This window comes from Pelophylax lessonae (assembly GCF_965119305.1).
Source record: "Pelophylax lessonae genome assembly, chromosome: 13".
In the NCBI taxonomy this organism is placed as follows: Eukaryota; Metazoa; Chordata; class Amphibia; order Anura; family Ranidae; genus Pelophylax; species Pelophylax lessonae.
In genome coordinates, this window is record NC_138780.1 from 66,830,217 (window position 1) to 66,857,507 (window position 27,291).

General features: G+C 45.0%; 1 protein-coding gene across 1 annotated transcript in view; it reads right to left on the reverse strand.

Moving 5' to 3' along the window:
• Window positions 1-7,241: 7,241 nt before the first annotated feature.
• Window positions 7,242-27,291, reverse strand: part of SPINT1 (serine peptidase inhibitor, Kunitz type 1) — a 106,143-nt gene continuing 86,093 nt past the window's right edge. The window contains exons 7-10 of the mRNA XM_082242592.1: window positions 22,550-22,600; window positions 19,381-19,551; window positions 9,004-9,059; window positions 7,242-7,699 (exon numbers count right to left, since the gene is read on the reverse strand). Of these exons, the coding sequence (XP_082098718.1) occupies window positions 7,499-7,699; window positions 9,004-9,059; window positions 19,381-19,551; window positions 22,550-22,600 (479 nt within the window). The 3' untranslated portion in view covers window positions 7,242-7,498. The remainder of the gene's footprint in view (window positions 7,700-9,003; window positions 9,060-19,380; window positions 19,552-22,549; window positions 22,601-27,291) is intronic.

Sequence of the window (27,291 nt, forward strand, 5' to 3'; positions counted from 1 at the left end):
GTGGGGGGAAGATAACCGATAATTTATATAAACCGATTTGTGAACAGTCACACAGGATCGTAAACTGATAGTAAGGTTCCCTGCAGTTTTACAGCAGAATGTTTTCAACTCAGATCATTCAGGTTGGCATGTTGCAGTATTATCCAGTATTCAAAACTTAAGTCCATTTTTATCCTGCTGAAATAGGTTGCCATTGGTTAAGATCAATATTTTGTGCACTAATGTAGTGAAGCTTTACAAAACAATGTAATAAAAAAAAATATATATTTTTGCTGATACAATGTTGTACCACTTTAGAAGAAGATCTTATAAAAGACATATCAATGATAGAAATGTTCGTGTTGTCATTCTGTCCAGTTTGGTGGTGTCACAGGCCCTCTTCCTCCTTCCATAAGGCAGGTCCTGAATGCTTCAGAGGGACACTACCTAATGATGCTGCTCTGCAGTATTGGCATGCGAGACCAGGGTAGGTGGATGACAATCAAGTCTTTGATGCCCTAAATTCATAGGCAATGGATGGAAGGTTGCTAGCTGTTGTGCAACCTACAAGATGTGCACCATCTAGCTCCTGTAAGAGACAGCGCCAGAGATAGGCTAGGTATTGAAGCCAAAGCTGCATTTTTATTTAACCCTCTTGGGCAGTTTTTTTTTTAAGCTTGGGTTGGCAATTCTAGGGATATCACTGAGCACTGTAGGGTAGTGAACCGTAGCTGCCCAGATCTACCTTTACCCAATCCCTGGTGAAGTACACTGTATAAATGCATGTGTGGAAGATTTATCTCATTTAGTTCAAGCCCCAAACAAACCGCACTTGCTGTAGCCATATTTACTTTTCCTGGAAAGGTGGCAACACAACTGGTGACCTTTACAGATATGGTAGACAGGTTACATTTTCCCACTCCTCATAAAAAGTAAAGCAATTAAACATCTTATGATTGTCAGGTGGACAGTGTATAAGAGTGAACACACTGGACTGTAGAAAGTTCCATAATATTGATAAGGCGTTGGGAAAACTGAAGGTCATTCTGCTATAGAGAAGGAATGAGAGGGTAACACAACATTTTGCAATTGTGGAAATAGTAGTGTCTGAAGAGTTAAAGGGTGTGCATGAGGGATTTGATCTTGGAGGTGGTACATGCCTTGTTCATACATTCTCCACAGGCAAATAACTTAGAAGTTAAAACCTGGTTTTCTGGCATTCTAGCAAAAGTGTGGCCATTTGACAAAATCTCTATGTTCACTATTGACTGGCCCATTGATCATCCAACTGATGAGTATATCATTTGGCACCCAAAACATGCAGTTATGGATGACTGATGTGCTGGTCAACTGATCATATAGTGCCAATCCAGAGGGTTTGACAATTTTGTATCAACAGTAGTGTCTACCGACACGTTGAAGGGCTCCATATAAAGTATTTTAGTATTGGTGTTTTAAGTACTTTACATTTTCTAACTCTTCCTGTTTAGTATTACCTTGCTGTACAAAGCGAGAGAGTGTGCAACATATTTAGCAACTGCTCTAAAGTAGCCCTACCCCAGAATGACGCCGAATTCTTCTCATGCCTAGGTTTATAGTTAAAATCTGCCACATCTTCAGTAAAAAAAAGTCTCAGAACTTTGCTAGCTGCTGCACTTGGCTGCCCAGCAATACATATGCACAGGTCTGTAGAGCGGTCTCAGAGACATCAGAATTAGTCACAAAAAAGGCAGCCTGATTTGTGACTAATTGTGATGCCAATTTGCTTGATAAATGTTCCCCATTGTGTCCTCAGGAACACGATTACTGACATCACTTTTGATGGAAAACAGTCCATACCCATGTCAGTCGTTTTTCCTGAACCCATCAATCTGCAGGGTAATGGTGACTGTGGTGTGCTGCCAGTGACTACCAATGAAATGGGTCCGATGAAAAGGTCCCTCCGGGAACAATGCAGAACAGTGTGTTGGGAGATTAGTCTGCTGGCGGAATGAGCACCAGTATAAGGGCGCAATGTGCTAGTGATCGTTAGGGTAGGGGAACTTTAAAAAGGGTGATTTTTTTTTTTTAATAGTGAAACTGATTTTGGTAGTCAGCTGGAGGTACAGTGGGAGGATTACTTAAAGTATATGTGAACTTTCACTTTTAAACTGAATGGGTTGTTTTACAAACCAAAATGAAAGGCAAAACATTGATCTATACATATAAAGAAAAACATTTTATATAAAAAGTCATCACATACCCTCTGTTCTCAGCTGCACAAGGAGCAAGGGCAGGAGAAAGCAGTACACTGGTCTTCCCAGTGAATGGCTGTTCAGGGTCTGGTCATTGAAGAAAAAAAAAAAAAAAAAAAAAAAGAAGCAGACAGCCTTTTTAGCACAGCTAGAAAACTGACCACATTGTGCTGGAATGCCTAGTGTGGTCAGTTTTTTTTCCAAATATGAAGTTTATTGAGATACATAAACAAAGGGGATAACAGCATGTCATACACAAAACAACCATAGTGCACAAACTTCTCGCAATGCATTAGCGGTGCGTCAGAGGAGGCAGAATCATGAGAGAAAACAATTGTACAACGGAAACATTCGTAGGCAGGGAAAAGACTACAGAGGAGAACACATCTACAGTGCGTCCCACTACGGTGGGTCAATCAACTTAAACCACAGATAACATTCAATACAGTGAATAGTAAGGCATTTGGAAGTCAACAAAGTACATGTCAACAGCACCGTATTGGGGGAAAACAAGCCCCCATAGGAGGAGCACATTCGGCTTCACCTGAAGAATAAAGAAACTATAATGAAAGGTAGGAAAGCCGTACAGTATGGCGGCGAGAAGCCAGGGGGAGGGCAGAGAAGGAGGAGAGCGAAGGTGGCTGCAAGAAAGAGATACAGAGAAAAGAGAGAACAAGGGAGGAAGGAAAAAGAGGGAAGTGGGGGGGGGGGGGGGAGGAACAGACAGGGAGGGGGCTGGGGGATAACGGGCGCCACACCTGGACCGGTTTCCCAGAGAAGGACCGCAATTCGGCGGAACCTCAAGGGCACATCAGAGCCTTTCCCCTATCAGAGATGAGAAACACATTCCAGTACCCCCAAGTCTTCTCATATCTATCTCGCTTATGAAGCGCTGTAAGGGTCAGGTCCTCCATCTTGTTGATGTCTTCCAGTCTGCGCATACAGTCCCCTATGGAGGGGGACCGTGTAGTCTTCCAATAGAGTGGAATGCATGACCTCGCCGCCGGTGGTCAGTTTTAAACTAGGGAAGCAGAGGTACCTGGCAGGAACACCAGGGATTTCACACAAAGGAAGCAATAAAAAAAGAACAGGATACTTTTTTTCATAGAAGTACATGGTACAGCAGAGGTGTCAAACTCAATTTCATCACGGGCCGTATCCCCATTATGGTCGCCCTGAGAGGGCCAGTTCTATCTGTAGTCCACCACTATCAGAAGTCAAGAGCCCCATCCTCTCATCCCTTACATCACAGTGTATCCCCTTTACCATGTGCTGCTGCTGGGAAGAAGCTGAAGGCAGAGCTGGGAAGCAGCAACTGCAGTGCCTGGAGGAAGGCTGGAGTCTGCTGAATGCTAAGACCAGTGGAGGTGGAGAGGAGGGGGTGCTGCAGCTGCACAGTGAGGTGCAGGATCTGTAGGAGGAGTTGTGTCCTCCTCTCTGCCGCCAACTGCTAAGTTGGGGGGGGTCCTCTCTGCAGCTACAGGGAGAAGCACAGGATCTGGCAGAGGAGATCTGTCCTTTCTGCTGCCATCTGCTGAGACAAGGTGGGGGCAGAGATGAGGGAGATGCAGCAGCTGCAGGAGAGGTGCAAGGGCCACATGAAATGGCCTGGAGGGCCGGATTCGGCCCGCGGGCCTTGTGTTTGACACCTGTGTGGTACAGTATTTGGGTTGACATATTCTTTAACCATCTGTTGGTCCCACCCATTTACATAGACAGGTGGAAAAAGACAAGTCAATTTAGAATCAAACAACAGAAATAAAATAGAATAATTAAGAAGGTCCATAAAGCGCCACCACAAGATGCTGTATAGGCTGGAGCCAGAACTATACACTATGCACCCAGTAGACTGATCTGTCAACTGACTGTACATTTCCATTGCTGGAACTATACAAATCCAGTTTTCATGAACCAGCCTACTTTGAAGTAACATATTGTAGTTGTGCTCCAGACATCAGCTAGGAGATTCTGCTGTGCTATTGTTTAGGACACCATGAGACCTGAGCAGTATGGCAGGGAACAGTGCTATTGATGGAGGTCAGCAGCTGAAGCCATAAGACCCATTGACACTATGGAATGCAGAAATCTAGAAAGTGAGAGAGGGAGGCGGAGCCAAGTCTCACTTTCTGCGATTTAACTGGAATAGAATTATAGGATAAAGATTCAATCTTTTTTGGTGGAGGGGCAAGAAGTAAGCACAGCAGACAAATATATAAACAGTTACTTTATATGCATAGAAATAAACCTTTTAAATTAGCCATAGGCTAAACCACTGACTCAGCCCAACATCATCCAGGAGTGAGCCAAATACTATAGAATATGTAAACCCAACGTTTCATATTAAATGATATGTGCCTGCTATACCATGTACCTGTATGAAAAGGTATCCTGTTCTCTTTGTATTGCTTCATTTATGAGAAAACCCTGGTGTTCCTGTCAGTCTCTCTGCATTCCTAATTAAAACAGACTACATCAAGCAGGAGAACACACCATGGTCAGTTCTCTAGCGATGCTGGAACTCCCGTGTGCTCTCCTCCAGTGATCAGACTTTTCACCGACACACCCCCCCCCCCCCCGCGTGTGCTCTCCAGTGATCAGACTTTTCACCAACAACCGCACAGCCTTTTACTAGGAAGCTTAGTGTGCTGCTGTTTCTCCTCCCCTGGCTCTTATATGCAGCTCAGAACAGAAGGCATGTGATCACTTACAAAAACAAGGGAAAAAAAAAAAAATACTTGCTAGTACAATTAAAAGGTTTTCCATTTATTCCACAGCTTTAAACAATCTGGAACAATACTTTGGTGTTAAAGCAATGGGTGTGTAGAAATTCACATAGCAATAATGAAAGTATCTCAAGAAGAAAACAAAAAGAAATATACAATATTTTTTTTAACATTTCAGCAGCACTTAAATAGTTCAGGTATAATATTCTACATTTGAAAGACTTCAACACAAGAGTAATAATGCACCTATGTTTATTTCTAGCATTTTAACCTATTCACTGCCAGAATAGGCAAATCACTACATTCAAATTCAGTATGGTAAACCAGGATTTCTTTAGATCTAGGTCTTTAGAGACCACATCCAAGATTCGCAATAGTTATACTATCAGGTTTTCTTTTACAAGAATGGCAAAATCCGACTCCAATTTGTCCAGAATGTAAGGGTAAAGTAGAACTTTAAAGCTAAATAAAAACTGAAGAACAGAACTGTAATATATTGTAGCTAACCAGTCTTCAGATGCGGTGGCTAGATTCGTTTGGTTTGGTTTGTCTTTAATTTTCTCCTGATGATTTTGCCATAGGGCTGCTTTCTGCCATAGGGTGACAACGCTTACTGTTCTAAATGTATGGCAGATCTTCATTGTCACCCTAGGACAGGAAGTGTGCAGAACTCTTCCCCCTCTAAAAGGGAGCAAATAGGAGATCATGGTTGTGTTTCCATACACCAACTACAGGGTGTGATTTCAAAAGCATAATAACTACAGTGAAGAAATGGCACAAAGTTTCCAGTTGATAGAGCTTCAAAGTCTAAGAATTAAAAAAAAAAAAATATTGGAAAAAAAGACTTTACAGGCCTCTAAGAAAAGGTGTGGGCATAAGGCATCTCTTCTGTATCTGCTTATTCACTGAGTCATTCAATTTCCAGCTGTCCTTGTCCTGCCTGTACTTCATAGAAGAGTCTTCCTACAAGAGCTCAATGAGGATATGGATCAGCAGTAGGAAAAGGTCTGAAAATGCATGGTTGTATATTGTAGATATGGTGGTAAATGATTTATCCAAACTAACCTTGTCCATCTAGTTCAAAACAAGTACATATCTAAATTACTTATTTTTAGCTCCTCTCACCCGCCACCATATTCAAAATATGGAATACAAACCTAAAATCGCGTTCCTCTGACATTCACTGTGCAGTTTGCAAAGCACAACACCTGCCTGAAATTTTCAGAATTTTAAAAAATGGTTTCTGTGCATGAGTGTTTTCGACTCTATTCACTTCCATGGAACGCCCAGGCTAATGGATGGGCTTCCCATTATATGGAGGGCTGCTTCTCATGTATGGCTACTGCTCTGCAGAATAATAATGAAGATTTTGTGCAGTGTTGGACAGGCTACACAGTGAAAGTCTCAGAGGAGTAGGGTTGTAAGCAATTATTATCTGGTATAAAAGTGTGCTGGCAGAGGGATCCAAAAAAGGATAAGGACACAAAATGTGCCATCAACGTTTAATGAAACCTAATAAGATGGCTCTGAAATAATCAAAGCACGTTAACTTTGAGCTAGGAACCTAACATCTGACTTCGCTCTAGAATGAAATGAGCTAAACTATAAAATATACAGTATATGCGAGGTAAACACTAAGACATACATTTACTAAAACTGTAGAGTTCAAATTCTGGTGCAGCAATGCATGGTAGCCAATCAGATTTTAACTTCAGCTTGTTCAATTAAGCTTTAAAAAAACAAAAAAAAAAAAAAACTGGAAGCCGATTGGTCTCTATGCAGCTCTGCACCAGATCTTGCACTGACCAGTTTTAGTAAACCAACCAATAAGGACCTGAATTTTGCAACAAATTGCAAAACATGAGAAGAATTAGACCCCATTCACACTAGCGCGACCTGTCAGGCGACTTGGTCGCCTGACAAGTCGCGGTGGGTCGCTCGCCATTGATTAGCACGGGACCCTTTCTAATAGGAGCGACACAAGTCACTCCGACTTAGAAAAAGGGTCCTGTACTACTTTGGGGCGACCTGGAGGCGACTTGCATTGACTTCAATGATATGAAGTCCGTGCAAGTCGCGCCGAGGTCGCGGTGCACACAGGTCGCCCCACCAAGTCGTGTTGCCCCTGTCTGAACGGGGTCTTATTGTTTCCACAGATTACAAATGCTGGTTCTCAAACATGGGCATTTGATTACCAAACTTACACCAGATTGAACCCATTCTCTCAGGTTACAACCAAGACAAAGACATTTTAAACCTTTTCGGTATAAGACACCAAAATCTTCATGTGTTTTAAAAAAAACATTCAAACAATACATTTTCACCAAAAACTATATATATCTACAGTATATTTAAAAACTAAATAAAGAAAAAAAAAAAATGGAGAACTCCCGTCAACTGGAAAATCCACTTTATGTACAAGTTAGTCCTTTTTTTTGTAAATGCTGCCAAACCCACATTGGCTACTGGCTGTGTACATCTAAGTCTTGTATGTTTTAGAGCACAACATGGAGTGTTGAAGTCTATAACCTAAGTTAGATCTCATTGAGGAACACCAGCCACTCACACCGGTTTGGTGGTGCGATTATATACAAGGTGCTCTGTGTCTTCAGTAGTGGGGATGGTAGTGCTGTTCACAGGAGGCTGCCGCCTGCGGCTACTACTACTCTTCTTCTTCTTTAGATAACAGTAACCAATGACAGCCAAGACAACCAGAATACAGATTCCCAGAAACACTGCGATGGCCACTTCAGCAGAGCCTGAGAATAAGAAACACAGCAAAATATTAAATAAAATATTAGCCCAATATTTGTCCAATTGACTTTTAAATTTGAAGCATTACTTCAAAAAAAGACTTCATACGCTTTTTATATTGATTTAATAAATAGTCTCCGAGCCTGAACATTTTGGGTGTTGTCGGTTTACTTGGATTACTGAATTTTGAAGTCACAGCCTTGGGACCAGACAATAGTGATGGGATTGATGTGGCCTGGCCTTCCTAAGGAAGTAATCTGTTTTTGGAAGAATTGTGGACTTAACCACTTCTGCACACAAGCATTTTTTGCACACATCAGTGTTAATTTCGTCGACTAAAACCGACTAAAATGTTTTCGTCGACTAAACACAATTTTAGTCGACTAAAATACGACTAAAACTAAAACAATTCAGATGACTAAAATACGACTAAAACTAAAATGGCATTTTAGTCAAAAGACTATAACTAAAACGAAATCTAAATTTGCTGCCAAAATTAACACTGGTGCATGCTCAAAGCTTAATACCATAAATAATAACATGTTAGATTTTTCACTCCAGGACCAGCTGTAGTATATTATGAGTTTGGAAATTGTAGATAAATGCTTAAATAATGCATTACAAATTACAATTGAACTACACCCATTTGATTATAGATGACTAAAATGAGTTTTAGTCGACTAAAATGTAGGACGTTTTAGTTGATTAAAATGTACTGGAGTTTTAGTCGACTAAATACGACTAAAACACTTGCAGAAGACTAAAATGGGACTAAAACTAACATGCCATTTTAGTCCTAAGACTAAAACTAAATTGAAATTTGCTGCCAAAATTAACACTGGCACACATGTATAAACCTCCACCAGGCTCAGTCAATATTTGGTTGGTGGTGCAGTGTTACCAACAGCTCGAATTTTGGCAGATTCAGTGCATGGCCACCATAAAACGACACAATCAGCTACTCTGCATTAGCATACATATACCAGCACGAGATAAAATCTTGTTGAGTGATGTTCATGGACATATTGTGCCATACAGAGGTGTTCTACTCTAGTAAAACACAGATCAAAATATATCCCTAGAGTTTTGAATTGGGCATCTTTCATGTACTGAGTGTTAGGCAACACAAACACCACTGGGCCTGGTGTGAGTGGTTTATAGGTAGCAACAGCAGCACTGATAATCTTTTGCATATAAAATAAATAGAAAAAAACAAAACAAAAATGAATTTGCATAGCCATAGCAAGGAATGCACAAAAGACAGATACAGATTTTTAGTGTAGAACACTGCACTTGTAAACCTCACCTGGACCACCACCTTCTTCTTGAGCACTCTTGTCTCCCATTCTTGTATCAAAAATATCTTGCTCTAGAAAAAAAAAAAAAAAATTGGGTTGAATTAGATAAAGCAGGTATGTTGACATATTCTAACACCTTGGTTTTTACTCGTCACCGGCTGAAAACACCACCCAGCTCCAGGCAAGCCAGACATGCAAAGTATCTGTATAGGAGATACTGGTTCAAACTTTAGAATGTAATGCTTTTGTGGCATGCCAACCGCAATATGTATATATACACATTGCGGTTTGCAAGTGGTTTATTGGGGTTATGGCTATCAGCCAAAACCGGTATTTTTAAATATTTTTTTTCATCCAGAGGCTGGCTCTCTAATGAAAGCGGTCCCAGCAACTCAATACCGCTGGATCGCTTTCAGAAGGGGCGTTGCCACCCCCTGTTTCTCGGGCTTACCGTTTTCATCAGCATGCCCGAGAAACGCTATAATATATTATATATACATATACATACATACATACATACATACATACACACACACACACACACACACACACACACACACCAGTGTTGCCAACCCCCCGGAGTGAAATTTACTGGCAGAACGCCAACATTTACGGACTGCACCAATTTTTTACTGGCACTGCAAAAATGTACATAAAAATAGCCATTTTCAGTGCAAATATGAATAATTAAACTATAAACATGTAGATAGTGCAATTAGCAATGTCTTTAAGTTAAACAAAAAGTCATAAACCATATTTCTCCATTTACATGAAGGTCAGATTAATATAACCGAGCCAGCACAGAGTTCCCCCATATATCAGAGTGTGCAGGACTCCCCCTTACAGTGTAACTCTGACGTAAAGAGGAATGCTGCAGATCTTGATTTAAGGGGGAACTCTGATGTACGCGGGTGCTCTGGTGACCAGAAACCACGTTATATCAGAGTCCACTGCATTCTCCTTTACATCTGAGTTCCCACTTACATCAGGGTCTGCAGCATTGCCCTTTACATCAGAGCTCCCTTTTACATCAGGGTCCACGGAATTCCCCATTGCACTGTAAGGGGAGAATCCTGCAGACTCTGATGTAGAAAAGAATATCGGACTCTGATGTGGGGGGGAGGGGGAATCTGGTGACTAGAATACCACCTTCCGCAGATTAATTACACTAAGGTAAGGGAGAGGGATTACCTGCTATAAGGGGGGAACCCTTTATATCAGTTCCCCCTTACATTATTATAGTGGGTGCACAAATGAAAAATGAGTGACTCAGTCTATATAACATAACAGGCAAACCTGTAATCCTAAAGTAATACTCCTAGTAGCACTAGCAGAGCCAGAGTAGTAGTAGTACTTAAATTTATTTAATCTTAGGATTGAAGTTTTGCCTCCCTGTTAAGAGTCATTCACTTTGCATTTGTCTGTGTGGCTGCTTTGCACCATGAAAAAATTAGTTTTTTTAGTCCTAAAAATGAAATGGTCTTGGTTTGGTTTAGTCAGCAATAGAAGAGATAGGTGCCATCATCTCTTTTAAATAATAGCTGACTAAACCAAGACAATTTCATTTTTAGGACCAACAAAAGCGCTTTCTGCACTCTCTGTCTCTGCCTGAGTGACTGACTTTCTAGGACTGTGTGGGTGACTGGTGAGGGGGCCTCTCTGGCCAAGTCTCTCTCTCTTCTCCTCTAGTGTATTTTTGGGGCTCAGCCAGTCTGCTCTGCTGAGATGAGCCCTCTCCTCACAGGAGCTTTTAAGCTACAATGTAAAACAATTTTTCAGCAAGCATTAGGCTTTTCAATTAAAGTTCTTCTCTGGACACTCGTAAACCACTCTCCCAATTTAAAAGCCTTATGATTGCTGAAAAATGGTTTTACATTGTAGCTTAAAAGCTCCTTTCTAATACAATAAATTGTCTTCAGCTCTGACATTTGTCTTTGCCAGAGGCAGAGCAAACATTCTTTTTAGTAAAATGACTGAAATCTAGATTAACCCAGGTCCATCTACACAAAATAAATCTATCTGCTGCATTAGCTTAACAGGCAGCTCTGAACAGCAAAGACTGTCTTTATCTGACCGACCTGTGCCTCCCTCTGTGACTGTGGATGGATGCTGTCCGTGTCCGTCCTGCAGCACAGTCACACTGTCTCCACCACGACACAAGGCTCTTATTCCGGAGCCGCCTGCTCAACTTCAAGTTCAGCTTGGCTCCAGGTTTTTTAACCACTTTACCACCGCCCACAGTAATATTACTGGGGCAGAGTGGCTCGTTATCGTCTGACGACGTAGTACTACGTCGTCAGACACTCCCCCTTCTGGGCGGCGCTTGCGCGCCGCCGGAGGCTCGCTCCCGCTGCTTTCAGTCACAGCGGGAGTCGGGCCAGGGGAGGAGCAGCGGCGATCGCCGCCGCTCTTCCCCCGATCGTCGGGGATCTAGTGTGGAGATCCGCCCGCCTGTGTAAACACAAGCGGGCGGATCTCCATAGTGACAGATCGGACTGTTCAGCATAGCTGGACATCCGATCTGTCCATGACTCACTCAGTCCCCTCCCCCCCCCACACGTCAGTAAGCACCAGGCATACATTAACCCCTCCCTCTCCAATAAAATTAACCCCTTCCCTGCCAGTGTCATTTTTACAGTAACAGTGCATATATATAGCACTGATTACTGCAGTAATGTCACTGGTACCCCCAAAAGTGTCAAAAATGTCAGTCAAGGGTCCGATCTGTCCACCGCAATGTCGCAGTCCCGCAAAAAAAAAAAAAAAAATCGTAGATCGCTGCCATTACGCGTTAAAAAAAAAAAAAAAACACCAAAAATGACAGAAATCTTTCCCTTTGTTAGTAAACGCAATAACTTTTGCGCAAACCAATCAAAATACGCTTATTGTGATTTTTTTTACCAAACATAGGTAGCAGAAAACAAATTGGCCAAAAATTTTTTAAAAAATTGGTTTTTACATTTTTTTTGGGGGGGAATTTCATATAAAAAAAAAAAAGTTAAAAATATTGTTATTTTTTCAAAATAAACGCTCTTTGTTTATAGCGCAAAAAGTAAAAATCGCACAGGTGATCAAATACCACCAAAAGAAAGCTCTGTTTGTGGGAAAAAAAGGACGTAAATTTCGTTTGGGTACGGCGTCGCACGACCGCGCAATTGTCAGTTAAAGTCGCACAGCGCCGAATCACAAAAAGTGGCCTGGACGGAAGACAGCAAAATCCTCCGGTGGTAAAGTGGTTAAATTCTGGCGCCTGGCGGTGAAGTGGCAGGAAATGCGCCATGACATCAGCAAGCAATCAGCACTCAACTCGCGGCGCCTTGTCACAAGTAGGCGTGCCGCACAGCTTCTGACAGCAGCCAGACCCACCCCCCTGGCCAGGGCCCTGCCCGCCCGACTGAATACAGGAAATGATCGGGTCATCTCGGGCATTTTCGGAACTGCACATGCGCAGTTCCGAACCGAGCCGATCGCAGCCGTTTTTCACTGGCACTTTTCTCCTGCTACGGGCATTTACGGGCAGGAGAAAAGTGCCCTGATTTTACGGGCTGTCCGTAAATATATACGGACAGTTGGCAACACTGCTCCTGACTAGGTAGGAAAAAAAATAAAAAAATGAGTGCCTATAGCTGAGAGTGGGTGTATACCCCCTGGGACTGCCCATAGGTGTAGTCAAGCTTTTTCCTGCCTAGTGTCCTACTCCTGTAGGGGGCAGTATAATCCAATGGTTAAGAAGAAGAATCAGGAGCTGTGTCTGTCAATGAACGAAAGAGAAAAACTGAATTTTTGTAAAATCTTACCTGTAAAATTCCTTTCTCTGAGTCCTCCGACAGTCGCCGCCTCTTCATATTCGTCACAATGGGGTAATTGACCTTTGCTCCGTAGGAGTAGCTAGGCAACAGAACATGTCAATATTAAAGCTTTTAACATATCCCACCCCCAAGGGGTGGTCCCCTCAGTCAATACCCTCCTACTTCCTGTAACCATACCTCAGTTTCAGTATAATATCAGTAGAGTATATAACCAAACCCCAAAAGAGGGGCGGGGGCGGCAACTGTCGGAGGACTCAGAGAAGGAATTTTACAGGTAAGATTTTACAAAAATTCCGTTTTCTCTTACGTCCTCCGACAGTCGCCGCCTCTTCATATTCGTCACAATGGGGACGTCCCAAAGCAGTACAAACATGAGGGGTGGGAAACGCAGCCGCGCCTAAGGCAACGCAGTCTCCACAGCAGAAACAAAGGAACCTTACCAAAGGAAGGAAACCAGCTGGGTAGCATGAAAAAAAAAAAAAAAAACTTGCTCAACAGGAGCAACAACCCAGGAAAAAACAAATAACCTAGGGATAAACGACATCCCAAACAGCCAAGGGCCCAAAAACAAGGGACCCTAAGGTACCGCCGTACTAAGAACCTTGCGGCCAAAAGGAAGCATCTGCCGATGCATGAACATCCACCTTGTAGAACTTCGAGAAGGTGCGAACGGACGACCAAGTCGCCGTCTTACACACCTGGGCCACAGAAGCCCGATGATGACAGGCCCAAGACGTACCCAGAGATCTGGTAGAGTGCGCCTTCACAGGCATGGGGGGAACTTTCCCCTTCAGAGCATAGGCCTGTTCAATGGTCTGTCTGATCCATTCGGCGATGGTAGAAGCCGACGCCGCCATGCCCTTCCGAGGTCCCTCTGGAAGGACAAATAAAGAATCCGACTTGCAAAAAGAGATTCCGTCGATTTCAGGTAAACCCTGATCGCCCAAACAACATCCAAGGAGTGCAAATCCACCTCCTTCGGATGTTTAGGCTTTGCGCAGAGCGAAGGCAAGACAATGTCCTCATTGAGGTGAAATTCCGAGAACCTCTTCGGAAGAAAAGAAGGGTTAGGTCGCAAGACCACCTCATCCAAGTGAATGACCAAATACAGAGATCTGCAGGACAAAGCAGCCAGCTCCGACACCCTGCGAGCCGAAGTGATCGCCACCAAAAACGCGACCTTCTTGGACAACATAGACAACGAGATCTTCCTGATCTGTTCAAAAGGAGCGTGTTGCAATACGGACAGAACAAGGTGCACGTCCCATGGAGGCAAAGGTTCCCCCCTAGGAGGGACCAGGTGTCGCACCCCTTGAACAAAAGTGCTAACCAAGGGGTTAGACGCCACAGGGCGTAGAAAGAACGGCCAGCGCAGAAACCTGGCCCTTGATTGTAGCCAACGCCAAACGCTGGTCCACACCCGTTTGAAGGAAAGGCAACACCCTAGACACCGAGTATGAGCGAGGGGGATACCCCCTGGACTTACACCAGGCAAAATAGACCTTCCAAGTACGGTAGTAGACTTTCCCCGAGGAAGACTTCCTCGCGTTGATCAAAGTGTGAATGACCTCAGGGGATAGACCCCTATCCTTCAGGACCTCGGTTTCAAACAGCCAGGCCGTCAAAGCCAGCGACTGTAAAGCAGGATGAAAAATCGGTCCCTGAGACAGAAGAGCTTCTCAAAGAGGCAGACGCCACGGAGCGTCGATCGCCAGATGCACGAGGTCTGCGTACCAAGACCGGCGAGGCCAGTCCAGTGCCACTAGAATCACCGTGTGCGGTTCCGAGGTCAACCTGCGAAGGAACCTGGACAGCAGTTGAAACGGTGGAAATGCATACATCAGCCGACACTGATGCCACGGAGTTACCAACGCGTCTGCCCGAGGATCGCGCGTCCTTGCCACGAACCTTTCCACCTTGTTGTTCAGACGAGACGCGAACAGGTCTACCTCCAGAAGACCCCACTGCGCGCACAGCATCTGGAAGACATCCGGGTGGAGGGACCATTCTCCCTGGTCCAAGGTCTGGCGACTCAGATAATCCGCCTGCCAGTTCTCCACCCCCGGAATGTGAACCGCCGTTATCGCCGGGACGTGCGTCTTGGCCCAAGACAGAATGTCGGCCACCACCCGAGCCGCTCTCGGGCACTCCTGGTGCCCCCGTGGTGGTCGATGTATGCCACCGCCGTGGCACTGTCCGTCTGCACCCGAACCGGACGGTCCTGCAGCCTGACCGCCCAACGTCGAAGGCAGAGATTTATCGCCCACAATTCCAGAATGTTGATCGGAAGGGAGGATTCCTCCTCCGACCAAGTTCCCTGGGCGGACAGAACGCCCAGAACACCACCCCAGCCCGACAGGCTGGCATCCGTGGTGATCACCGTCCATGAGAAAGGACGAAAAGACTTGCCCCCTGACACCGCCGGGGACTGTAGCCACCACAGAAGATCCCTTCTGGTACGATGACTCAATGAAATCTGGAGATCCAGAGATTGCAGTCGCCCGTCCCACCTGGACAGGATCTCCGCTTGGAGACCCTGCGTGTGAAATTGGGCGAAGGGAATCGCCTCGAAAGCCGAGACCATCAATCCCAAACACCTCATACACGTCCGGAAGGACGAGCACTGATTGTCCCTGAGGGACCTGACTTCTTCCTGAAGTGTCCTGAGCTTATCGTCCGGTAGGAAGACCTTCGCCTGGACCGAGTCCAGGATCATTCCCAGGTAGGGAAGACGAACCGACAGGCACAGCGTCGATTTTGGACGGTTTATCGTCCAACCAAACTCCTGTAGAGTTTGCATCGTGACGGACAGGTCCTTCACCAGACCCTGACTGGTCGCAGACCGAACCAGAATGTCGTCCAGATACCCCAAGACAGAGATGCCCTGGGCTCTCAACAAAGCCAGAACCGGTGCAAGCACCTTGGTGAACACCCGCGGAGCCGAAGCGAGACCAAAGGGTAACGCCACAAACTGGCAATGATCCTTCGCAATGGCGAATCGAAGGTACCTCTTGGTGACCCTCGAAAATGGGGATGTGAAGGTACGCATCCTTCAAATCGATGGAGGCCATAAATTCCCCCGGAACCAGGCCAGCCACTGACTGCAGGGATTCCATGCGGAACTTGCGAACCCGCACAAAGCGGTCCAGAGCTTTTAAGTCCAGAATTGGACGTACCTTGCCCTCTTTCCCGGGCACATTGAACAGATCTGAATAGAACCCCCGAAATCTGTCCCAATGAGGCACCGGAACCACCACTCCCTGAGCCCGCAGGTCCCGCACCGCCAGGTGCAGATCCCGCAAACGCTCCGGAGACAGTTGAAGATTTGAGGGAAAAAATCTGCTTACCTGTCCACGGCTTCCTTAGGGAGCCTTGACCTTTGAAGGGTTTGCCCTTATAGGGTGACCGAAAGGCACGAAAGGACCCCTGAGAGGGTCTAAAGAAGCATGCTTCGTACCATGAGCAACCTTAGCCTTGTGGGATTGGGGCAAGAGCGTGCTCTTACCCCCCGTGATCCCCTTTATCAGCGCATCCAAGGGTTTGCCAAAAAGGTGAGATCCCGTATAGGGCAGATTAGCTAAAGTTTTGCGAGAAGCTTGGTCCACAGACCAACATTTCAGCCAAATCAGGCGGCGTGTCAACACCGCCACGCTGTGCACACGTGCAGCCAAAGGGACTATATCTAAGTCCGCATCACACAAATACATGACACCCTGATGGATTTGATCCACCATAGCCAACGTCGCCGGAGGGGCAGAGTCAGCCACCAGGACGCGCCTGAGCACCTGCGTCCAATCCGCGACAGCCAGAGCTGCCATAAGTGAAGCAAAAATCACTTATAGCATGGAACCGGTAACCGAGTAAGTATGGTGTGCAAGAGACTCCAGCCTCCTGTCCGTGGCATCCCGGAACGGGTATCCTCCGCCGGAATCGCAGTAGATTTATTCAAAACTGCCACCGCGTGATCCACCGGAGGTGGCACACACCAACGTTCATCAGTAGCGGGTGTGAAAGGATAACGTAGCTTGAACCTACTTGGCACAGCAAAAAGCTTCCGTATATTGCGCCATTGTTCCCTAACAGCGCGCTGAAAATCCTCAGTGCAAGGAAAAACCTGCGATGATTTGCGTCTCCGCTGCGTCCCATAAGAGGCCAGGACAGCAGGAGGACATGGTTCATCCTGCAAATGCAGTGTTTGTTTGATAGAAGCAACCAATTCATCCATGAGTGCAAGCTCTTCAGACGAGCCAGGGGGGGGGGAATTATCAACCCCTTCAACTTCTGCCTCCCCTTCAGACCCCACAAGGTCCAGGGACAAGCGGGACCCCGATAAGGTGACCCCAGCCATAGCAGCCCCATCACCATCGCCCTCTGAATCAGAGGAAATTGAAACTCTGGGCTGTTTTGTGGATTGAGCAGCCACAAGCATCTGCACCTGAGCAGCTAAGTAAGCCACGACAGTAGCCAAATCACCCCCCGCGGGGGGAGCAGCAGCTGTCCCTTGGCCCCCCACTAAAGTGGGGGGAAATTTGCTTTTCTGAGAATCCATGCCCCCAAAAGTGTGTAGGAAAAAAAGGAGTACTGCCTCTTTAAGATCGCGGCGAGCGGAGCCCACCGCACACACCGACCCCCACAGGGAGAATCACAAAAACATAGACAAGGAATACAAGAATAAGGAAGATAAAACCTGGAGAGACCACTCAAGCTGCTGCACCGATCGCTGTTCTCAGGGAAAGGAAGCGATGCAACACAGACCGCTCCTATAAAGCCTATGGAAGGCTCCACAAACATGGCCGCCGGTGAGGGACTTGCAAAGGCAGAGCATGCAGCGCTGACATGTGGCCCGAGCGATCGCCGCCACAATGGCGGCGCTTGGCGCCAAAAACACTGCTCCCAGCACACAGAAATGGCCCTCATATGCCTGCAGCTATTAATAAAATGGCGGACCGCAGCAGCGGCCACCGCATGTTGCACAAAACATGATCCACAGCATGCCCTACAACATACAGCATGTCACACAGAGAATCACACAGTTTGTAACACAGAACAGTGTATAACAGCCCCCCTCCTTGCAGCCCACAGCAGCATCAAAACAGACAGGGAGCCCAATAGTGTGAACAGACATGCAGGGTTACACAGTCCCAGACTGAAACCCACTAAACAGACAGGTCCCCACACAGAGTACACTTACCTTCTGAATGGCGTGGGGAACCCGCACAAGCGATCAAGCCACTGCACATGGGACAGGGAGAGTCGCAGCCAGGACGCAGTAGAACTGCGGTGCGAAACCGCATGGCGTCCTGTGAGGTAGCCACCTCACCACAGCATCCCTGCAGCGAACAGGGATGGGTCGTTCACATATGCCAGGAAAAATACCTGACTGAACGCTCGATGGCAGGCTGGGAAGCCACTGGCCCACAACCTGCGACCAGGGGGGCCAGCCCGAGACCCAGCCCGCACGATCCTCTTCATCAGAAGAACTAAATAATGCGGACAAAAGTAACAGCTAAGTAAAGGGAGAGAAAAAAACTCAAATAAAATCAAAAAGAAGATAAAGGCTGAGACAAAATGCCCCAGCACAGAAACAGCCAGCTAACTCCTGAAAGCTAGACAATGAAACTGAGGTATGGTTACAGGAAGTAGGAGGGTATTGACTGAGGGGACCACCCCCTGGGGGTGGGATATGTTAAAAGCTTTAATATTGACATATTCTGTTGCCTAGCTACTCCTACGGAGCAAAGGTCAATTACCCCATTGTGACGAATATGAAGAGGCGGCGACTGTCGGAGGACGTAAGAGAAAAGGGGTTTTAAAGTGCTTTTTCTGCAACATTACAATAATGGAAGCAACTAAAACCCTAAATATTGGAAACCATTGACGAAGCAGTTAATATACCCCAGTAGAAATAATTCCCAAAAGATGCAATCAATCTTCATTAAATAGTACCTCCACCCCCAATAACATAGACCTATATACACCTGGTAGCTGCTACATCAGCTGCACCAATTAGAGCGCTATGAAGTTACACTGGTTGTCAAAGATCTCTTTAACCAGCCCCAACATGGAACCAGACTTCAAAAAGAATTCTGTTCAGCTGGCTGAAATATGGCATGTTCATACACACCTGTGCACCTTAATACTAGTGGTGGAGGATTAGTGGTTACCCCTTGGGACCGGTACTACAGTAAAAGGGGGTTTGTTACATGTCAGTTCCAAGTGAACAGTCAGTACATTGCTTTGACTGTCCGGGATGCTCTCACGTCACACCAGTAGGTTATCCATCTTGGGTCTGATTTCTGGTGCCCACCTTTATAGAGCTTAATTTGGGACAATAAGTGAGCCAAATACACAGAAGCCATAAAAACAACTCAGGATATGGGAATTATTATTTGAGCAAAGGCAATGGATTCTTTTTTTCTGTGAAACGGTCAGTGATAAAATGAATACTGCCAAAGTGCAAACACTGTGGTGTCTGCAAGGATATTTCATAATCCTCAAATCACCCTCTGAAGGCCTCAATTCTACTTGTCCAATGTGAGCCTCTACTGGCCACTAGTATCTGTTTTTTCTCATATAAACTCACCGGAGACACCTTTGCAAAACTGTTCACATTCTGCTTCATACATAAAGTTATTTCCATTTCCATGACATCCTCCATAAGTAAAGCCCATACACTTCTGGGAGACAGGATCATAGTACCAGCGGGAGAAAGAGGCTCGACATGAACCAGTCTCTGGCATCTCTACACAACGGGCTACAGAACGATGGCAATAGACAAAAAAGGGTTGTCATTATATTTTATATTGAAATTACATTCTGCGTATCAATAGCCATACAAAGAGGCTTATTTACTAAAGGCAAACATACTCTGCATTGCAAGTGCAGTTGTGTTAGGTCTCTCGGGGAGCTCTGAATTGAGGGAAAGCTCTGCTGATTTCTATCATCCAATCATGTGCAATCAAAAATGCTGAGTTTTTTTTCCCCTAGATCTAGAGCAACTTCACTTGCGGGTGCACTTGCATTGCAAAGACTATTTACCTTTAGTAAATTAATTCAAAAGTCTAATTCATCAGATTCATCATTTGATGAATCTGATCATTTAGATAAATTTCCCATTTGCATAAAAAATGTATGTTACAGATGTTATTTACTTTGAATTCTCATAATCAATAAACACTTTAGAAACCTAAAAATATATTAGCAGATTCAAAGTTATTGTGCAGTAAAGAGATTGTTCAGGGTTTTATTATAATTAATTCTCATATAATCATTTGCATATCCAAAGTAAACAGAAACAAACATTTTATTTTCTTCCTTTCGATCTATTAAATATACATTTTTAACAGCACTTATTTACATCTGTTTAGTAAGTGCAAAAATCTGTTGGTTCTGTCAGAAATCTTTGCCAACTGATGGCAGTCCAGCAGAAGGCACAGGAATTCTTTCCAGCCATATCTGTGGACTACAAAAAAAATAAAAAACCTCCCTCGTGTAAGAGAGAGAAGTGAGAGAAAGGCGTTTTCCTACCCCACATATTCCCTGCCCTAGGGGGAGCACATTCTATTATTATTATTATATATCTATTATTATTATGAGGTCAGAATTTTTCAACTTTTTTTCAGTTGCAGCAACCCTTAAAAATATGAAAATTCTTGGAGGCACCCCAGTCTAAAATGTAAAAAATATAAAGGTTACTTATCAGACAACCTGAGCCAGGGGCAATGCAAACAACCACCTTGATTAATTAACTTCACCAGAAGCCCCCTTACATCAGGAGATCCCACCATTACATTGGATCTCCCCATCAGGCTAGAGGATCCCCCCTTCACACTAGAGGCCTCCCTTCACACCAGAGGTCCCCATCACATAAGAGTCACCCCAAAACATCAGTGACCCTCTACACAAGTCCCCCAATCACAGTCCCCTCTTCACATCAGAGTCCTACCTTTTGACTACAGCAGTGTAGCAGAGGGCAGGAGGTGGAGAAGGCAGACTTGTTTTCTCCTGAATGCTTTGGGCAACCCTGCATGCTGTCTACCCTTGATCAGAGTCCTGCATTGCCATGGTGCAGGCAAGCCAGCTGCCATTACCATAGCAATTGATGAGCCTGTGCGTCCTGGCCCTAGTAGGTTATTGATTTTTATAGTGTTGGCATTTGGCCATGACAGCTTATAACACTGATCAAGGGAAAACTGGGTCCTGTGCAACACCATGGGGTAACCCAGATGACACAGTGGTTGAGGAACACTATCCTAGGCTGTAGTGTCATCACCAGCTGTTCTTTGTGAATGGCTAAGAGGGAGGCGGAGACACCACACTATTGGTTTCGGTTTTAGTAGCCTCTCTTATGTTGGCTGATGGCTAGAAGTATGCCAAGAGCTGTACTATCTGGGGAGAGCATGAGGAGGTGTATTAAGTTTCCAGCAAGAAGAATATGTAATAACTCTACGTAAAATGTAAATAGGCTAAGAGGGGACCACAAATGTAAGAATACCTATTTGTTAAATTTTCTTGTAGTTATTAGCAAAAAAAAAAAATGCATTAAAAAGAAAAAAAAAGAGCTAATTATCTACAAATTAGTAGAAGTAGAACATTTAAAATATTTGCCCAAAAGACACCAGGTTATTCCGTTGCTTTAATGTCTGCTGAATTCACCAGGTCACACTTGGTAAATTTCACCATATATTAAACCTCCCTGCATATGATCATCATTTATTAATCGTTCACCAAGTAACAGGTTGAGGACTTTTCAGATAGCTACTTGTATAATATGTACATTGAAGCTAAAGCCTTCCTACAATACTAGATCAACCCTTTGCCAAATAGCATTTTTAGGCAAAGGTAGAAATCTACTCAGAGGGAATAATTTCCATATTACCTGAGCTGACAGAGGTTCTAACTAGAGGAGCAAACAGAGGAGGAGCCCCTTGGCTGTTTATATTGTTTTCTTCACCAGTGATTTGGCCTTCCCCACTGCATTCAAATAAAACATTTTGGTAGACTTCTACCCAATGCAAATTGTGACCATCCAAAACATTTGTGTTTGAGTAAACTTACTTATTTTGCAACCTGAATCAGGGGCAATGCTAAAAACTGTCTTGATGAAGTAATAGGCTCAGATCTGGTGATAGGTTGTTCAGACATTGGCATCACATTCCTGAAAATTCAGCCTCTGAGGGCTTTGAGCCTCAAAGCACTTTCAAGATCAATAACACAGTTTACCTGAAAAGTTACCACGTCCCAACTTCCATTGGCTATGCACCATGGGTAAAACTAGATTAGCAGCTCCGGGGACTGTGAAAGTTGTCTTCAAAATGACCAGAACTGGTGTAAGTTATAATGATGCTCATGTGCTGTATTTTCAATTACAGAAATTAGAAATTTAAATAATCGAAATGGCTGAAAATAGTGATGGTTTTGGTACATGTTCATTCCATGAATTGAGCCCATTATCTGTTCGTGACAGCAGATCGGATATTGTGATATATTGGTGCCTGGAGGACATATGTATGCTATATTTATGTCTATGTTCCGATCCAGAGAAAGAAAAACGGTTTGGTGGTTAGATAGCTCAACTGCATCAAGTCCTTATGGATAACTTTGACTTTGCACATTTGTATTAAATCCAACAAAGGTACATCAAGCTTAACCTTCTGGATTTTTAATATAGTAATAAATGCATAACTAAAGAGACACTTTAATGGAGTGGTACTTGCTAAAAGTTTTTCAGCAACTACATCTCAAACACATACCTCTGCTATTGGGAACTTCCAATTCCTGAAGTCTCTTAAAACCTTTATCATCTAGGAAAAAAAAAAAAAAAAACACACTTTAAATATATATACGTATATATTTATTTAATTACTAAATCACAAGTAAATAATAATTTCTATTCTCGTCCCCACCCAGGACAGCAACAGACATGGCTCTGCACAATGGACTGGAATCCACCTCACCTTTCCTTGTGTAATTTGTCATTGGAGTAAAAGGCATTTACCAATGTAAAAATTAAAGCATTGAGGGATACATTCACATATGTAACCCTATGATTTTATCTAATAGAATGGATCATAACCGGTAAATTAAAAACAAAAAAGGTGTCATTACCTATTAAGAAAAAAAAAACAAACAAAAACAGTTTTAGGTATACAAGAGTAGAACCCTGATAAATGGAACCATTTTAGGTATACAAGTGTAGAACGCTGATAAATGGAGCCATTTTATTATTTGAAGTCATAATTTGCATCTGTAATGTTAAATGAGGTTTTATCCCAAGGAGACTATTTAAATATTAGTATTTTCAGGAGCTCTGGGGATAAGAGCTACATGGGAAGGAAAGTGCTCTTTCCAGCCAGATCCGAGGAGTGTAAGGGATGCCGTAAGGGATGTTGATGGTAGATCCCAAAGGGAACGGGTTTTCTCTGAGGAATTAGGGGGAACATGTACAGTATTCTGAAGCACTGATGATTATACAGAGAATGAACTGTGTGATGACCATTTCTACATGAAGGAAACACAAGACCGATCACTTGATTAAGCATACTGTAAACTACACATTAAAGCTGAATTCCGGGCAAGTGAAATTTAAGTCCTTATGCGGTCTGCATTTCAAAAAATAATAACGTTTATAAAAAAAATTCAGGTGCTACTAAACCACTTAGTTTTTCATGACATATAAATAAAAAAATCAATATAGTAAACATAGGTCCATCGAAAAATATCAATTCACAAAAAGTGTAAATATTGAAAATCCATATAAAAGTGTAAATGGTCCTTCTTGAAGTCCTCAACCACCATGCTTAGGGATATAAAGTGTCTGAATTAGGGATAGACCGATACCGATATTTTGGTCATAACTTATCGGTATCGGCCGATATATGGGCTGATAGTTTGTACATTTAAAGTTTTGAAAAATAAAGAAAACATTTTTAACACAAATTTGGTACTGAACATGTTAAATTTTTGTTTAATGCTTAATGGCTGGCTTACTGGCAACCTGTGGTGGCTGGCCGGTACAAGGCCCGTGGATGTGGCTGGCCGGCCGGTACAAGGCCCGTGGATGTGGCTGGCCGGCCGGTACAAGGCCCGTCGATGTGGCTGGCCGGCCGGTACAAGGCCCGTCGATGTGGCTGGCCGGCCGGTACAAGGCCCGTCGATGTGGCTGGCCGGCCGGTACAAGGCCCGTCGATGTGGCTGGCCGGCCGGTACAAGGCCCGTCGATGTGGCTGGCCGGCCGGTACAAGGCCCGTCGATGTGGCTGGCCGGCCGGTACAAGGCCCGTCGATGTGGCTGGCCGGCCGGTACAAGGCCCGTCGATGTGGCTGGCCGGCCGGTACAAGGCCCGTCGATGTGGCTGGCCGGCCGGTACAAGGCCCGTCGATGTGGCTGGCCGGCCGGTACAAGGCCCGTCGATGTGGCTGGCCGGCCGGTACAAGGCCCGTCGATGTGGCTGGCCGGCCGGTACAAGGCCCGTCGATGTGGCTGGCCGGCCGGTACAAGGCCCGTCGATGTGGCTGGCCGGCCGGTACAAGGCCCGTCGATGTGGCTGGCCGGCCGGTACAAGGCCCGTCGATGTGGCTGGCCGGCCGGTACAAGGCCCGTCGATGTGGCTGGCCGGCCGGTACAAGGCCCGTCGATGTGGCTGGCCGGCCGGTACAAGGCCCGTCGATGTGGCTGGCCGGCCGGTACAAGGCCCGTCGATGTGGCTGGCCGGCCGGTACAAGGCCCGTCGATGTGGCTGGCCGGCCGGTACAAGGCCCGTCGATGTGGCTGGCCGGCCGGTACAAGGCCCGTCGATGTGGCTGGCCGGCCGGTACAAGGCCCGTCGATGTGGCTGGCCGGCCGGTACAAGGCCCGTCGATGTGGCTGGCCGGCCGGTACAAGGCCCGTCGATGTGGCTGGCCGGCCGGTACAAGGCCCGTCGATGTGGCTGGCCGGCCGGTACAAGGCCCGTCGATGTGGCTGGCCGGCCGGTACAAGGCCCGTCGATGTGGCTGGCCGGCCGGTACAAGGCCCGTCGATGTGGCTGGCCGGCCGGTACAAGGCCCGTCGATGTGGCTGGCCGGCCGGTACAAGGCCCGTCGATGTGGCTGGCCGGCCGGTACAAGGCCCGTCGATGTGGCTGGCCGGCCGGTACAAGGCCCGTCGATGTGGCTGGCCGGCCGGTACAAGGCCCGTCGATGTGGCTGGCCGGCCGGTACAAGGCCCGTCGATGTGGCTGGCCGGCCGGTACAAGGCCCGTCGATGTGGCTGGCCGGCCGGTACAAGGCCCGTCGATGTGGCTGGCCGGCCGGTACAAGGCCCGTCGATGTGGCTGGCTGGCTGGCACCGGGCTGCTGTGGGTGGATGTATGGCTGTGATACGCTCCCGCGAGACTAGTCACGACTCCAGACGAGGCTGTCCAAGGCGAGGGAGGCGGCCTAAGAAGGCAGAATGACGTCACAAATATAAAATCGGCAATATCGGCTAATTCCGGGGCAGATACCAATATATCGGGGAAAGTGCATATCGGCCTTGCCAATAATCGGTCTATCCTTAGTTTGAATCTACTTTAATTAGTGCTCCACCACAGCACATTCAAAATGCACACTCACCAACCATAAATGTTATACACGCCTCAGATATTTAGGGGTATCACCCGATATCACTCCACAGATCACAGTTCTGATGATCTACATATATGGCCGTATACAAATCGCACCAACAACTGGCCCTCCAGATCTCCTTCTCTCAATTAAAACCACTGGGACCCAGAAAAAAATAAAATATTCCAAAGTAGTGTAATATTGATTATTAAAAATAAGTTGGTATAAAAACAAATTTGTACTTCCATTATAGGTTGTGGCGTTCGCGCCAACATAAACAGCCTAGTAGGCAATGCAGGCCACTCTGTCAGAGCCGGCGTATGTTCCAAAAAACTGAATTTCTGCTTGAGACCCAACAGGAAAGGACATCAACGATGGTGAAAGCGCAGGCTCAATGCATTTCACATAACCAGCGGCATCAGGAAGCTCCCAGATGATGCTGTTCAAGTGAAATGCATTGAGGTTGAGCATCCATCATTGACATTTCCTGTTGGGTCTCAGGCAATACTTCCGGTTGTTGGAATGCTCACCGGCTCTGACAGAGCAGCCTGCAGTACACACCAGGCTGTTTATGTTGGTGCGAATGGCAACGCCCTTCAATGCAAGTGCAAATTTGATTTTATACCCACTTATTTTTAATATTACACCATTTTGGAATATTATACTTTTTTCTGTGTCCCGGTAGTTTTAAATGAGAGAAGAACATCTGGAGGGCCAGTTGTTGGTGCGATTGTATACGGCAGTATATGTGGATCATCAGAACTGTGATATCGGGTGGTACCCCTACATATCTGAGGTGCGTGTAACATTTATGGATGGCAAGTGTGCATTTTGTACGCATTATGATGGCCCACTAATGGAAGGAGATTCAAACAATTTATATCCCTAAGCACAGTGGTTGGAGGACTTTAAGACGGACTTTTTACACTTTTATATGGATTTTGAATATTTACACTTTTTGTGAATTTATATTTTTCTATGGACCCATGTCCACTATATATTGATTTATTTATTTTGTCATGAAAAACTAAAGTGGTTTAGAAGCCCCTGACTTTTTATTTACACTATAGTTTAAAAGTGGGGTACCCACTTAAAGGGGCAGCTGCACACATTTAATCACATTGATATATTTTTTTTCTACTTTTCACAAGGTTGGCACCATACTTCTTTTATCTGATAAAAATGTAAAAAAGATAAAAACATCTAGGATGCATTCACGAATACAGAGCTGTCTTAATGTTTGTCTTTTATATCGTCCTTGAATTCAGCCTTCATAAAATCTGTATTCAATGGCTTGAACACAATGGTATGATAAAGACATGGGACTTGCAATTAATGGTGGTCAAAATGCCCAAATAGCGGCCGTTCCCAAATGGATATGGCCACTGTTCGACCTGCCATTTTCACCCAACTTCTTTAATTTTCCAATGAAAGGTTAAAGAGGCTGACAGGACCACCCAGGCCAATTTCAGCCCATTCTTAAGAAACTAGCAAAAATTCAAACAATATATGGCCAGCTTAAGTGCTGTACTGTAAGTAGTTGTACAGAGTTTATTTCACTGTGGTTCCTAATCTTTGGCTTCACAGCAATAAACACGTCCGTTAAAATGTGTACATTGTGTACTCACTAGAGAAATGTCCGAGTATAATGCAGGATTTAATCAACTAATCAACTAAACACTAAATCCGATCACATACAGAAGTCAGTAATGGCGAATTCCTAAATTTCTGGTATTACATTAATTCACTTACTAATTTCTAACAATTTAGATGCACATTACCTGCAGGACTCCCATATGTCTAAATAGTTGAACATCAGTAGGTGAAGTAATAACTGAATTGAAACAAAATTAAAAGAGCAACATACAGCAAAGATCAGAATGACAACTTACTTTACTGCAGAGGTGTCA